Below are 16,182 nucleotides of genomic sequence, written 5' to 3' on the forward strand. Positions count from 1 at the left end.
TTTAAACACTTCCCGGTTTTTATCCTGACACGCGTCTTGGGGCTCTGCTTGTCTTCATCAGACAAACCAAAGGCTTCGTTCAGGGTGTTTTTCCGTCTGCATCTGCTGTGTTCGTGATTCCTCTCTAAGTTACTGCTAACACGATGTCAGAAGCAGTTCCTCCTTCCTCTTGTGTTCTCCCAGATAACTTTACAGACACTGATGACATGGTAGCTCAGCCAGGTGACATAATGTTGGTAAACTCTCCTCCTGATGATGCGAAGGAAATATCAAATCATTTGATGTCCCCTCTGGAGCAGCAGGACACAAACAGGTAAAAACTAAAATGATGCTCCTCCAGTCGCCGGAGTGAGTCTGGTGTAGCTTATTGAAAGTGTTTGTGTGTTTATAGTGATTCAGGAGACAGCTTGTTCATCACTCAGAAATGTGCACCTCAACGACGGAGGCGCTCAAACCGGAGATCAAACTTCAGGGCCCACCGAGAGTCACCAGAAGATGAATATGACGCATCCACCTCCGAGGAGGATCATCCTGAAGACAGAAAGCAGAAGAAGAAAAGCTGCACAACACCGAAGTTCACCTTTCATTTCCTCAAGGAGAGAATGATGACTAGGTTACCATATTATCAGAACAGAAAACTTCATGTACGACCACAAAAAGAAAACTTAAATGCCCGTTTCCTTATGTTGAAGACTTTTTAAAAAAAAAGGTGCACATGCATTTTGATTGCAGTATTACGCCATGGGAGGTTACTTCAGATGTACGGAGCAGCTTTGGGACAGCTATCAAACAGGAGAAGGTCTGCTGCTGTCTTTACCGACTGCGGACCAGGACGGAGGAGAGCCCATGTCTCCGATGTCAGAGTAAGTTTGTTTAACCAAATTAGCATATTTAAAACATGTACATACACTTAAAACTCTTCAACAAAATTTTGTTGGAAGAGGCATAGAAAACACATGACCTTCTAAACTAGTGAGGAGTTTAGACATACCTTTGAATAATAGTGCTGTTAATCAAAGGCAAATAAAGGAGGTTAATCCCATAAGACTTGTTTTTGCAAAGTTCCTTAAAAACATTAAAAAGGGCTTGCATATAAAGACATTTAGCCCATGAAATTTTGCTGATCAGGTGCAGTTCTGGTTGGGTAAACGGTAATTACCTTAACCCCTCTTAAGATCTTAAATGGCAAAAAATATATTATTTAAATATTTTTAAAAAGTCAAAGATCATCCAGTGTTTTGAGGATTGTTTTTTTTTTTTATTCAAATGTTGGTGAAACACTTTTTTTATTATGTTCTGATGACTTGTGTAGAAAGAGAGCAGATTTGTATATACGTCAACCAAGAAAGTAAATCGTTTTGGTAGAAGTTTTACCGAAACCATAAATTTCTCTTGAATGTTGATCACCAGATCAATATTATCACCCTTACATGTCAGAAAGTCATGCTAGAAGTTAAATAATGTTTCTTGATTTCGAAGCAGTTGTGCATTGGTCCTATATTTTCATTCTGGCAGTGGTAAAGAGCATAATGTTGTCCCACTCTTCTGTTTCAGAGAGGAAGACGAAACTACAGAAAATGAAGACATCAGAGTGGTGGTGAGTGTGCTGCTAACTTCTAAGGAAGAAAAAAGAAAGCTTGTTAAAGTTCTTCCTGAGGAGAACATACAATTTTTGTCAACTCACAGGAAAAGAAGCTCTTTGTGGTGTCGAAAACAAAGAACTCCCAACCTTGGTACAATCCCAGAAAGAGATCCAGTGAAGAAACGCAACACAATGAAGAACACGACAATGCTGCACGCGAGCCACAGGGAGGACCGGGAATAATGACGCGCAAAATGTCGACGCGGATACCCTTGTTGAGGGGGCCGTCCTCTTCGAAAACAAAGGAATCCGATGAAATCTCGGAAGAGACGGAGTCGGTTGATGAACGAGTGTCAACGTCTGGAAACCTCCCTGCTGAAACTGGAATGGGAAAGAAGAGCAGATCTCCAGGAAATGAGAGTAGAGCAAGTGATCTTATTCCTGAAGAGAATGAACAGATGCTTGGTAACGAAAGCGATGCCACATGCCGGGGTCTGAGTGCAGAGCAGAGCGACAGAGAAGCAACAGACCCTCATACTGGGGCGGAGGAACAAACCGGTGTACGAGATAATGACATAGAGTGTAGAACAATCAAGGTAAAAAAGAGGAAGAAAGAAAAAAAGGACAGAGAAGATGACAAATGTGTAGAGGAAGGAAAAGATCAGAGTCTAGGGGGAGCTGAGGGTCATCAGACTGATTCCTCGGCAAACCTCATTATCACTGAGGCAGTGGAAGCTCCTTGTATGGAGAAGGAGAAACGTCAAGAAGAAGAAAAGTGGATACCCTCGTCGAGGGGGGCGTCGTCTTCAAAAACAAAAAGGTCAGATGAAATCTCGGAAGAGACGAAGTCGCTCGATGAACGAGTGTCAACGTCTGGAAACCTCCCTGCTGAAACTGGAATGGGAAAGAAGAGCAGATCTCCAGGAAATGAGAGTAGAGCAAGTGATCTTATTCCTGAAGAGAATGAACAGATGCTTGGTAACGAAAGCGATGCCACATGCCGGGGTCTGAGTGCAGAGCAGAGCGACAGAGAAGCAACAGACCCTCATACTGGGGCGGAGGAACAAACCGGTGTACGAGATAATGATATAGAGTGTAGACCAATCAAGGTAAAGAAGAGGAAGAAAGAAAAAAAGGACAGAGAAGATGACAAATGTGAAGAGGAAGGAAAATATCAGAGTCTAGGGGGAGCCGGAGGTCATCAGACTGATTCCTCGGCAAACCTGATTATCACTGAGGCAGTGGAAGCTCCTTGTATGGAGAAAAAGAAACGTCAAGAAGAAGAAACGTGGATACCCTCGTCGAGGGGGGCGTCGTCTTTAAAAACAAAAAGGTCAGATGAAATCTCAGAAGAGATGAAGTCGCTCGATGAACGAGTGTCAACGTCTGGAAACCTCCCTGCTGAAACTGGAATGGGAAAGAAGAGCAGATCTCCAGGAAATGAGAGTAGAGCAAGTGATCTTATTCCTGAAGAGAATGAACAGATGCTTGGTAATGAAAGCGATGCCACATGCCGGGGTCTGAGTGCAGAGCAGAGCGACAGAGAAGCAACAGACCCTCATACTGGGGCGGAGGAACAAACCGGTGTACGAGATAATGATATAGAGTGTAGACCAATCAAGGTAAAGAAGAGGAAGAAGGAAAAAAAGGACAGAGAAGATGACAAATGTGAAGAGGAAGGAAAATATCAGAGTGTAGAGGGAGCCGGAGGTCATCAGACTGATTCCTCTGCAAACCTGATTATCACTGAGGCAGTGGAAGCTCCTTGTATGGAGAAAAAGAAAAAGAAGAAGAAAAAGAAACTTGAGAACCAATATTTCAAACAGGAGGCGGATGAACAATCAGACCAACAGAAGGAGAAGGATTTTGTTGTGGTGTGTGAAACTGAAAATGTTGATACAGACTCTTTAAAGACCAACAAAGTTGCCGAGTCTCCGACGAATGACGTACATGTCCCAAAGAAAAGGAAGAAAAAGAAAAAAGACTCTTCAGATCTGAATCAAACAACAACAGAACAACCAAAGGCAATAGATCATTCAAGTAATGGTGAAGTTTTTCAGGAAATGCTGGAATTCAATGGGTTTAAAAGAAAAAAGCACAAAAAGAAAAAGAGGCAGCCGCCTAATGACAATCAGACAGATGTGGACTTATCAAACGATCCCTCGACCATGCCAGAAAATACAGACTTTGTTTATAAAAAGAAGAAAAAGAAACATGTGTCTGACCAAGTCGGACTTGCGGAAGAAGATGAAAGTGTAGAGAAAACTTCAAAAGACAGGCAAGATATTGAGCCGGAGACCAAGAAGAAGAAGAAGAAGAAGAAGAAGAAGAAAATGAAGGACGATATCAACGCAAGTAATTCAGAGGACATGTTGGGATCTGGTGACTATTCCGGGCTTGTGCGCGAAAAGAAAAAGAAAAGGAAAAGGACCCCTTCCGTCCATTCTGCTGATGATGAGGAACAGTCTCCATCTGCTCATGAGGGCTGTGCTGAAAAGCCTGAGGTCAGCGCTGGTGAGTTAGCCGCCGAATCAGCAGACGTTTCTGAACATTTGCAAGAATCAAAAGATGGCAAGAAGAAAAAGAGGAGGTCAGCAACTGTCTCCGAGAGTGAGGAAAGGGAGCTGGAGGAAACATGTGAAGCGCTGGTCAAGAATAAAGAGAAACGCAAGAGAACTGAAAGGCTCACGGGAAGTTTGGAGAGCGCTGAGCAATCTCAAACCGAAGAAGCGGTGGTTGTGAAGAAGACAAAGAAGAAGAGAAGCAGACAGGAGGTCCCGCATGAGGAGCACAGAACAAATCCTGGGGCTGGTTCTAGGTTTAACGCAACGTCATCTAAAACATTTCCAGCAGAAGTCGAGACGTCTTCCTCTCGGTGTGTGGAGAGGAAAAGGAAGCGCAATGCAAAAAGACGACTTTACAATCCAGATAAAGATTTTCTCTCAGACTTAAACAGAAGACCCGATGGATCATGATGTCACAAGGTTTATTTATTTTATTGTGAACTGTCCACTTTTTTAGAGTGACAATGTTGAAATTTAAAACGTTTTGGGTTCTGAATTATTATTTTTTTCTATATTTAATTTTGTATCAAAGCATTTTTCACCAGAATAGTTCTCAATTATTTTAAAATTGAGACATAATGTACAAAAATTTAAAGAATTTTTATGAAAACTCTATATTCTCCTCCCTTTTTTTCCTTCTATCACAAGTCATTATGGACAAACACTTCAATCCTAACTTCATCAGGTCACAAGACATATCTCCAATTTTTAAGGTCTTTGTTGCACTTAAAAGCTATAAGCTCACTTTTCATGTTCTGTTTGGTGTTTGCTTCTTCCTGTCCAAATGAATCTTCAGGCCATGTTGATACGAGATTTGCTTCACAGTGGATAGTAACTAACATCATCGACCAGCATTTTGAAAGGTAATGACACACAAGTTGTAAATGAACTAATCAGAAACTTAGAAAGTGCCTGGGTCAGACTTTAGAAACGGCCTACGTCCCCGAGTTTTTTGGGGGGGACACAAAAAAATGTACTGTTTATGTCTTACAAAAAAATTCACCTCATATTTAAGTGGTTGGCTCATTTCACATGTGGTGTTTTTTATTAAGCTACTGTTGAATTTGTATTAATTTCAACAGCACAAAGAAATTTGAAAATTAGACTTTTCTTTGGGACCAACATTGAGTCAAAAAGATTTGTACTTGCAAATGTGCAACCCTAACTATTAATATTATGTAATTTGCAACATATTTTTTTAATTTTATTTATTTATTTTGTTGGGATTAGGCACCAAAACCTCTCCAGGATAGAGACCCTTATTCTGGTAAATCCAGCTATGCATAGTGCCATTATCCTTTCCCTGTTTCAATTTTTTCTATCTGTTTTGTCTAATAATTTTCATCTAGCTTCTTCTGTGTGTTTAGCTTAGAAAATTTGTGTTTTGTTGTGTTTGGGATGGCAACATGAGTGGGTGTGGCCCGGGGCGCCATTCACGCTACCGCCGCCACTGTTCTCCACGCAGTAACCGCTGACTGAAGAGCTCGCCGGCCGAGCACGCTCGTTACGTCAACACGCAGCCCCAAACAGAGGATTTAAAAACGGCGAGTCTGCGCGGCTCCGGTTGGAAACTTTCCAACCACAGCGAGGCCAGCGCGTCAGCAGCATCCACACACCGCTCGGCAGCGGCTCCCACCTTCCAGTCATGTCCAATGGCAACAGCAACAACAACACGGCGCGGTTTGACGCGGCCAGGAGAGTGGCGATCTTCGGAGGGACTCACGGGAACGAAATGTCCGGCGTGACACTTGTTAATCTGTGGATGCAGAACAGCGCTGAGATCCAAAGAAAGGGACTGGAGATCAAGCCCTTCCTCACGAACCCGAAGGCTGTGGAGAAGTGTGTTAGATACGTGGACACGGACCTGAACCGAGCCTTCACTCAGGAGAACCTCAGGTAAACAAACACTGGGACAGGTGACCGCTGGATGATGGGACTGCAAGAGATTCTGCTGTTGAAACTTTGTGTTGGAGATCCACAAAATGCACTAATGACTCCAGTAGCGGTTTAGACTCGGTTTTATTCTGCTTTATAAGGCATTTGAACGCACTTACGCAACATGAAGTGTTGTATGAATGAGCAACATGAAGTGTTGTATGAATGAGCAACATGAAGTGTTGTATGAATGAGCAACGGTGTACAGAACAGGCGCGCGGGGGGCTAGGACGCACATTGTAACATAACTTTCATTGTATATTACAAAGGTCACCCAAGTCTTGTGCCTATAGTCCTTTCTCTGTCACGTCACGTGGATCAGCATCAGCATGTTGGTATCATAGGTTGGTGTTTGTGTCCAGTAGCCAATAACAGCGGAGCGGCGTGTCCCCTCCTCCCGCGTCTCCCTCCTCCTTGGCCGGGCAGCAGCTGACTCCCAGACACCCTGCAGGAGCAACGTGAGCGGAACGTGACCGAGCTGCGCAATGATACCGAGCCATTTGAGCTGCTGTCACTTTCTGTTGTTCTGATTTCGGAAGGAGAACAGGGCATTACGCAAACGCTCGTGCAGGCTCCGTGCCACGAGCACGCGCGAGCCGCTTAGTGTTGGATGGGAAAAAAAAAACGGAGCACCTGGTTTGTCACACCGACTGGCCACAGCCGTCCCATCTATTCCGCTGTGTTGTACATTGCAAAAGCACAAAATCTTACCAAGTATTTTTTTTGTGTGTCTAATTTCCAGTGCAAATATCTCATTAGACTTAAAATAACACAAACTAGTAACATTTCAGCAAGATGCACTAGCTTGTTTTAAGTCAGTAATTCTTGAACATTGTTCCAAATGTAGTAGTTCCACTGGCAGATTTTTTTCACTTATAACAGGGAAAAATACCATGTAGTAATTTTACAAATCAATATTATTATATTTATTTTAAATGGAATAAGATAATTGTAGTAAAAAAAAAAAAACTAGACAAAAATACTTTGTAATATTTTGTTTTTGTGGTATAGCAAGGTGCTTGGTGAAAGTTGCTCCCTCCAACTGTTCATATATCTGACTTTTACATCATTGAGGGTTTTCCAGTATGAACGGCCTGTTAAAGCCCACACTACAGCTTCTAATAGGGGTTCATATCCAGACTTTGACTAGGTCACTTTAAAATGCTCATGATTTTGCCTTTTGTAACCATTCAGAAGCAGATTTGTTGATGTGTTTTGGATGATTCTCCTGCTGCACAACCTGAGTGTGCTTGGCAAACTAATGACTAGATGTTCTACTTAATGGTTTTCTGGGAGTGACTTTAAATCAATTTAGAAAAGTCAGGTCCTAAAGTAACAAAGCAACCCCAGATCCTCATACTACCACTACCATGTTTGACGTGGTCAGTCATGGTAACATTTAAAGGGTGTAAAGAAGCAAAGCCACTATAGGCCATTAACTACCATCACCACTCTCAGTGTGGTTCTTTTTCTGACATTACAGGTTAGTGTTACATGAAACACACTTTCCAAAAAGTTAAATCAACAGAATATTCAGCTAAAAGTCTCAGAGATAAACAATTTTAGTTATAGTTTTGCAGCCGTATCCAGATTGATGAATTTAAATGACTTTATCCATCCTTGGATGTCTTTTGAACACTTTGTTTTGACTATTTTTGGCCTACTTCATGTTGTTAGAGGAGACAATTTATGATTTTCTTTTTTTTTTTTAAAGTTCTAGATTGGGTTGGATGGCTTTGTTTCCTTTACAAAATCATAATTTGAAAATTTGTCTTTGTAGTTGTTCATGTCTTTATTTTCTCTTATCTGACGTTAAAATTTGTCTGATCTGCAACATTTCAATGAGCAAAACCAGGAGAAGGACTTATTCACAGCACTGTGTTTACCCTGGCCACTAACCTTTGGTACATATTTCAGGCTTAAGTATTGCAGTGAAACTTTGGACACACACATGGATCTACAATGTTTACTCTTTAAATACACATGACTATAATGTGCCTTGTGTGTCATGGAAACAAATCTCAGACTTGCAGGAAACATTATTTTCATATAGAAACAACTAATTCACATGATGCAACATGCATCTCAGTAAAAGGAAATATGCGGAATTTGTACATGGATTTGCTTAGATAATCAAGGTGTTGTTGATATAGTAACAATTAATACATAGACGTCCATGTAGTTTTAAAGTTTTGCTGGTGTTTCTGGCTATTTAAAGATTGGATAAATACTAGAAAAAGTTAAACATTGATCAGAGTCTGAGGACTACATTTTTACGGGTTAGGTGAAGTCGCTATTGTTCACAAAAATATCCGAGCAAATCTTTCCACCTCATGTCTTGTCTAAGTTGGGGTTTTTTTCCCTATAAAGGTCATTTATCCTCAAATTTTGTGAGCGATACAATGGTTAATTTTAAAACTGTGCAGCTGCCATCCTGTTTGTCCCCTCGGAAGGAGATGAAGCACTTTGAAGCTCTTCTAAAAACAGCTCATTAAAAAAAATTCTCTGACAGCTCTACTTTTCCTCAAACTCAGCACCTGCACGTCTCTCAGCTGTGAACCCATCTGTGCTGGAGTCCACATTTCTCCACAGCGTGCTGATATTTGGAGAAAACGACATCCTACGGCCATATGCAACGTGGGTGAGAGAATATGGACTGCAGAGACCCTTTTTCTTAAAAAAAAAACAAAACATCTGTGGTTTAGAGAGAGTTTTCCGGACCAGTGGTTGTTTTTGAAATGCGTTAGAACGAGCCGATTGAAGTTGAGAGAGAAGCACGTTCGGTGGGAGTTTAACCTGAAAACAAACTCACAGATACTTTGGTCCGAACACACAAGACCATGAAAATGAGCCTTTATTCTTCCACCCTGATGGATCCACAACTGATTTTCACAAGCGAGAGTCCTCTGTGTACACACAAGCCACAGCTGCGCAGCGCAGACATCTTGTTTTAAACAAATTGTCCGTCAAACCTGCTGCTGTTTCTACCTTTAAAGCCTCAACATTTGACACCGTTTGTGTCGTACAGCGCAACAGGAGGCGACGAGCTGCCCTATGAGGTGCAGAGGGCCCTGGAGATCAACAGGATGTTCGGACCCAAAGGAAGCGCCGAAGCCTACGACGTGATCTTCGACCTCCACAACACCACGTCCAACATGGGCTGCACTCTGATCCTGGAGAGCTCCAAAGACGCCTTCAATCTGCAGATGATGAATTACATAAAGGTGATGGTCTCTCGCAGCTGTTTTAAGTCGACCTTTAGGATGTTAATTTGGACAAATCCCTACCAGACATACAGTTCCTTACAAAGCTATTTTTCCACATTTTTCTTACTGCCACAAAGTTGTACAAACTATATGTTATATGGGGGGTTTATATAATAAAGCTCAGATAGAAGAATCCTTATGAAGTGTCAGAAATAAAAGAACTGCTGAAAGAAAGTCAAAATAATCCCAATTTGCAGCTTGCAAAACAAATCACGTAAGAGACGACGTGTATATGTAGAGGAAGGTACTCTGGTTAGACGAGACCAAAATCTAAAATTTCTGACCTGCATGCAAAAGCCACCTGCGATAGAAAACCAAACATTAAGCACAACGGTGTTGTGAAGCATCGTTATGGTATCAGCATCATGCTGCGGGACATATTAAGTCCAAGAAAGATGACAGGAGTAGATTAGAGGCTGCAAAAATCTGAGATGGCAGCAGAGCTGCAGGGTTACGCTTGTTAGCAGCGTGTTTTATTTTAATTATCAGTGTTGAGGGAGTTAAATATAATAGCGTGCTACATTTTTTTGGGATATTTGTGAAAAATGTAGAAAATCGCTTATCTCGTTTCTTACACCGTACAATTGTTTGCGTTGGTCTATCACATTAAATCCTAATAAAATACAATTAAATTGATGGGTGCAGAGTACATTGTACCACAGAGATGATTCCTCCTGTGAGTTGTATATTTGGAAAACGTTTTTTATTTTGGGCTAAATTGTGTAAAAAAGCGAGCTGGTTCTCTCTTATGTTTCCAGTCAGTGATTTACGAAGACTTGTGGTCTATAATCAGACCCAGTTAGAATACGTTACTAATAAAATGACCTGCTTAGCTTTACCGTGTTGGGGAGGAAAGGCTACGTGAAGGATTAACCAAGTAAAACTAATAAACTTTGGCCGGTATGTGCTGGCACTAACCTGAGAAAAAAAAGATTGTTTTAAAAAAATAACAATTAGAGCTGCTTGGTGCTTGTTCTGCTTGTAATAAAGTCTTTTAACCTTGATGTTGCTAAGGAAGACATTATTTGTTAGCTTGGTTGTTCTAATGAGAAAGGCAGGGCTCTTTTAAACAACACATAAAGGAATGAAGACATATCACCAGAGAGCTACAAAATGGCAGTTTTACTTAGAAAACAACCATTAATTATTACAACAAAGTTTTGTTATATAACTAAGGAATCTGAGTGTTCAGTATTTCACAGGAAGAAATATTTTATTTATTAATTTTTCAGTAATCGGGTAACATTTAGAGTTCATTCTGCTATCTTTGAAAAATCCTTAAAAAAAAAAAAGCAGTTCCTTTTGATGCGGGAGAAACATTGCTGAGACGAGCAAGAAAAATCAAAAATATAATTAAAAAGGCTGAATCGGCTGTTTTTATACACAGAAAATTTTGTTGCATGAATCTAAAGTAGTTACCACTAAAATCAGATTACATAAAATGCATCCAAAATCCTTGTTGTTCTTCTTTTGATGTACATTCTTAAAGGCTTTTTGCAGCTTATGCATGGCCATGCTGCAAAGCCTTTCTATATTTACCTCCCGCCTGATGTGCTCAGTTAAATCCACGCCGCTGGTTTGAGAACGACGGACAGTTTCTTGTTGTGTTGTTTGACTCTTCTAAGGAGAATTTAAGCAGATGGGCAACATGGTCACTAAGAATCTATGTGAATGTTTCTCTGCATGCTTTTGGGAGAGTTATTACAGAAGATTTTCTTACACTAATCTCTCTGTGATTAAAAACAATATTCGCAGTTCAGTTTTACTATGCACACCTAAAACCACCTAAAAATAAATAAATAAGTATTTTTTTTTATTCCAAAACTTTTTGAATGTGCTAGTCTGGTGCTGCGTTGCAGTAATTAAGGCAACCATGAACTCTGCTGTTTACATAGACCTGGATGGCTAAAAATAAATAGTTTGTAGTTTGGGCTCTTTGTATTTATTTGAGTAACATTTGATTAAACTAAAAAAAATAAGAATCAAGACATTTGTTAGTGAGCTATACAGACAGCTAGCTAGCTTGCTTGCTAGCTAGCTAGCTGATATGTCAAAATACAGGCACGCTTGCTAGCTAACTAATGAAAACCCAAAATGAGAGCACACACTGTTTCACAGCACTGTATGCGTCATGTTTGCTCCTAGAGGAATTGGCTCTGATGTAATTTTCCACTTTGTCGAGCAGAAACCTAAAACATTTGACTGTGTTGCATAAGTCTTTGTCATTAAAGCTTTTTTTTTCTTTTTTTTTAATATGACGTTCTTGTTGGTTTTTGTTTCTGCAGAAAGCCTTCGCTCCTGCTAGTTGTCTTGTTCTCCTGAATGAACACCCTCTGCTGAAATATTCCACCTCTCGCTCTGTGGCCAAGCACCCTGTTGGTGAGTCTCTGACTCTCTGGGGATTTTCTCGGCTCTTTCAAATAGTTTACAATGTAGAATCAAGGTTAGTGTCAAAGAGCAGTGAAATAACTGAAACTTTTGAAGTGATTTATTTGTCAATGTAAAGATTACGTACTTCCAGTCTGACATTCATTTGTACGTGTATTCATCATCTTTGGTCGACATTGTAAGGATTTTGATTAATTATATATATTTTTTTATTCTTTCACAATTTCCATTTTGATGACATCTACCATTTTTGATTAAAAAAAAAAAGTTGTCAAGTTTTAAGGCAGAATAACGCCAGGTCCTTTTTGTTAAACCACATAGTTTCTTTTCAAATTGGTAAAAAAACAACAAAAATAAAACATTTAACTAATTATTGGGAGGTACACAGATACTTTTGAGGCTGTATGTTAGATTTTTACCTATAGCGTTGTTGTGTGCCCAATTCTTGTTTTTAAAAATCCTTTAAATTGGTTTGTATAATAATTCCACCTGAAAAAAGAATGATTCCAATAAATCCCCAAATTCCTGACGGTCATTATCACAGTGAATAACTGTTCATGGGAGATAAATTCCCTCTGCTTTATGCAAATAGGTGTCTCTGCTATCTGCTATGAAGCATGTGGTGATTCTTAACAACGTCAACCTTTTGGATTGTTTCGTTGCAGGAATGGAAGTGGGTCCTCAGCCTCAAGGGGTTTTAAGAAGCAACATCTTTGAAGCTATGAGGGTCATCCTGAAACATGCCCTGGACTTCATCTCTCTCTTTAACGAAGGTAGAGCTTTTGAAGCCGCTCTGTTACGCTGCGAAACTCTGATGACCAAAGACTTTGTGTTTACTAAACTGTGACTGTTGGGCTAAAACAGAAGCTCATGTAAACATAAGTTGTCATACGGTTTATTTTAAAAAAAAAATAAAAAAAGCTAACTTACCTTTCAATGACTCAGTGATAAATCGTCTATGTTCTAGAAAAATAAACATTTTGTAATAAAATAAATGTCCATGAAGCTGAATCATCTCTAAATTTCTTCTGATCTGGCTCGTCAATCCGCCGCTCTGCTCTCTCATCCCCCCTGAAGGCACCGAACGCTGTGCTTTCCTTCCCTTTACATAAGCCCAGCTGCCTGTGCCAAGTCCCAGTTGCAGCCTGTTTGTCTCCCTCGACTGTCCTGCTGTTGAACGGCCCCGCTTGTTGGGAGCCAGTTGCTTTCCGTATCGTGAGAGCTCGGCTGCCAATGTTGCGGTAACCTTCTGTCGCGGGACCACACCGGCGCTAATGAATGCCCCAGCATAATGATGAATCGATGTTCCTGCGCATTGAAGCCGAACGCCTTGATGAAACGACCGATTTGGTTTTAAGGAATCTTTCCATCACAGCTGAAAAGGGCACCTTACTGGGTAAAAGTGTGGCTGAGGCATCAGTACTCGTGGTTCCTTTGGCCTTGATTGAAATGCATTACTAACACCACTTAAGGACTTGCACATCTCAGGAACAGCAACCCTTAAAATTCGCCTTTTATTTCACATTGCCAAGTGTAAAAAACACAAACAAAAAAAAACATACTTTTCATATTTTAGGAATAAAATTCTGAAAAACAGAAATGGTGTGCATTTCCGTTTCCCCTTTTCTTTGATACCCCTAAATAAAATCCAGTTCCTTTCAGCAGTCACATGTGTTAACTTAAACTTCACAGCTGTTCTGCGAAGGCTTCCGAGATTCGCTGGAGAACAAACATCGTCATGAAAACCAAGGAACAAAGCAGATGGATCAGAGAAAACGCTATAGAGAAGTTTAAAGCAGGAGTAGATTATAAGATAAGGAACTTGTTCAATCCAGAAAAAAAGAAGAGATTTTCTCTATTTTGCAGTTGTGTGCTACTTTGTGTTGATCCAAGAAAATACATTGACATTTGACTGAAGGTCAAACGGGATGAACGCTTTAGTCTACATTAAGTTTTTTTGTTTTTCTTCCTAGCTCAAGATGCTGTATCTGAAGTTAGAATCAGACTCATTAATATGTCAGATTCTGTCATAAACACAAAGTATGTCTCTTGTGTGTCGGCTAGGAATGGAGTTTCCTCCATGTACGGTGGAAGTCTTCCGGGTCTTGGAGAGGATGGACTACCCCAGAGATGCCAACGGGAACATTATTGCCATGGTTCACCCCAACCTGCAGGTAAACGGCTGAAGGCAAATATACTGTGCCTGTAAAAAGTATTAATTTCCTTGGATGATATACTCTTTTTATTGCTTCTACAAATTAATCACAATCAACAAAATTTCCCCTTTTTGACAAAACAATGATCAAGAAAACTGATTTCTGCATAACATAACAACAATTGAATATAAACATGTAACATAAAATAAGTAATTGCATAGATATTCACCCCTTTTAAAGTGACTGGCCAAATTCGTCATCATCCTAGAGGTGAATACTTTGATATTCACTGTATAGCTGCCTTCAAGTTCATTGGAAGGAGGAAATTAAACTTTTAGTTGATGTGAACGTGTGTGTGTATATATATATATATATATATATATATATATATTAGCAGCACAGTCGAATCACTTCCCTACCGGCCGTTGTTTGTTGTTGTTTCAGGACTGTGACTGGGAGCCGCTGAACCCCGGCGACCCAATGTTCCAAACGTTTGACGGGAAGTCCATCCACTACCAAGGCTCCAGCACCGTTTATCCCACTTTTATTAATGAGGCCGCCTACTACGAGAAACAACAGGCGTTTGTGACCACCAGGCGAGAAACCTTGGCTGCGAGTGCCATCAGGAAAGCATGAAATGTTCTCCGGAAAGGCAGAAACAAAAACAGTGAAACAACAAAACCCTGCAGAGATATGTTGGTAGATTTTGCACAGGTTGCAAATCAAAACGCTTGGTGCAATATAACATTCTGATTTCATTTTTATCTTTTTAATATCAGAAAAATCAATTAACTATGCAAAAAATTCACCTATTAAGCTAAGTATTTATGATACTGTCCATTTATTTACATTAAATGAACTGAACTTTTATTAGTGTTTTAAAGGCCAGGCCTCATTACTGTTGGCTTATTAAACATTCCAGACACACTCTTTGAGTTTCCTACTGCTGCTCAGGAAGGCCATGGAAGATCAACACCTACGACCTCTGACCCAGAACTGTTGTCTCCTGCTGGAAACGTGTTTGTAAGATCTATCGGGGTGTGCTATGTGTGGCCTTTGATTCTACCTACCTTTAACTCCAGTATTGCATCTGTGGTGCTGCCCTATTGTTGCCTTATTCGGGGGGAAGTTTCCAGAGAAACTTCAGCATAGCAAATTTAGTGAAGACTTTGTGTAAAACATGTCAATCCAAAAGAGGTTATTTTGAGAGATGGTACATGAACTCTTCCTTTTACACTCCATTGATAGTGTGAGACGTGTTTTGTAATTACATTAACATGTATTTTTTGATATGTCTATTTATGTATGTTTGATTTTAAGTATTTTCTAGAAGTCATGGTGCTGTCTGACGTTTTTAATGTCTTGTGCGTCTTTGTGTAATACCGTCGTCTTACTGTAGGTCGTTTTTCAATCAGCAATATTCCTATGAGCACCATTTATATTAATCAGTAAAGTACTGTGACAATTATCCTTTCAATAAATGTATTACATCAGCGTGTAGGCGTTTGTTTTTCTTTGAAGAGCCATGGGAAGATATCACCTCCCACCACGAGAGGGCGACATGCAACCACAGTTTAAAACCCAATGACGATGCACTCTGTAGCGGTTTGGTGGACCAATCTGAGTCATTGGTAGATGGACATTATCTCACGGGTGCAACTTGAGCCAAAAGCTGGTGCAGTCACGAGGGAAAGGAAAATACATTTTCAAGTGTTTAAAAAAACATCAGATTGCTCACTGTCATTATTTACGAAAGTTGAAGCCAATTTATGCTGATTTTTAAAATTTATTTTTACAAATTTTTTTTCACAACATTGTCATCATAATCGATTAAAGAGAGAGTTTGGGTGCCAATCAGCTCTTGGTTGTAAAAAAAAACCCCCACCAAAACCACGTTGTTGCCATGGATATACATCATAACCGCTATCCGGAAGTAAGAAAAAAGGTAGAAATTCTTCCAGCTGCACAGCATGCAAAATTAGAGTGAATAATTCTCCAGAAAAGCAAAAACCCAAACAGAACTAAAGTAACTACTCCAATGTGCTGCCACTTTTTCCAGAACATCATTCTAGAAAAATAAGTCTAAATAAATAAAAGGTTGATTTGGAAAGTTTTTACTTATTTATCTATTTTAAGGGTTTTTTTAGGCTCTAGTGGCCTTTATTTCAAAGTGCTAAGACAGGAAAGTAGGTAAAGAGAGAGGGAAGACATGCAGCAAGGGTCAGCAAAGGTCACTAGGCCGGGACTCAAACCTGTGACGGCCGAGTACGGCCTCCTAATGGGGGTTGTGC

At 40.1% G+C, this 16,182-nt stretch overlaps 2 protein-coding genes across 2 annotated transcripts; both read left to right on the plus strand.

Moving 5' to 3' along the window:
• LOC116728714 (trichohyalin-like) lies at positions 1-4,758 on the plus strand. The gene is made up of 5 exons (XM_032576997.1): positions 1-313; positions 392-644; positions 733-863; positions 1,555-1,597; positions 1,687-4,758. The coding sequence occupies exons 1-5, from the start codon at positions 144-146 to the stop codon at positions 4,555-4,557; spliced, it is 3,468 nt and encodes a 1,155-aa protein (XP_032432888.1). The 5' UTR covers positions 1-143; the 3' UTR covers positions 4,558-4,758.
• A 774-nt stretch (positions 4,759-5,532) lies between these two features.
• aspa (aspartoacylase) lies at positions 5,533-15,389 on the plus strand. The gene is made up of 6 exons (XM_032576998.1): positions 5,533-6,042; positions 9,110-9,305; positions 11,633-11,726; positions 12,401-12,508; positions 13,800-13,909; positions 14,336-15,389. The coding sequence occupies exons 1-6, from the start codon at positions 5,792-5,794 to the stop codon at positions 14,525-14,527; spliced, it is 951 nt and encodes a 316-aa protein (XP_032432889.1). The 5' UTR covers positions 5,533-5,791; the 3' UTR covers positions 14,528-15,389.
• The last annotated feature ends 793 nt before the right edge of the window (positions 15,390-16,182 follow it).

Source organism: Xiphophorus hellerii, chromosome 11 (genome assembly GCF_003331165.1).
Source record: "Xiphophorus hellerii strain 12219 chromosome 11, Xiphophorus_hellerii-4.1, whole genome shotgun sequence".
Lineage (NCBI taxonomy): Eukaryota > Metazoa > Chordata > Actinopteri > Cyprinodontiformes > Poeciliidae > Xiphophorus > Xiphophorus hellerii.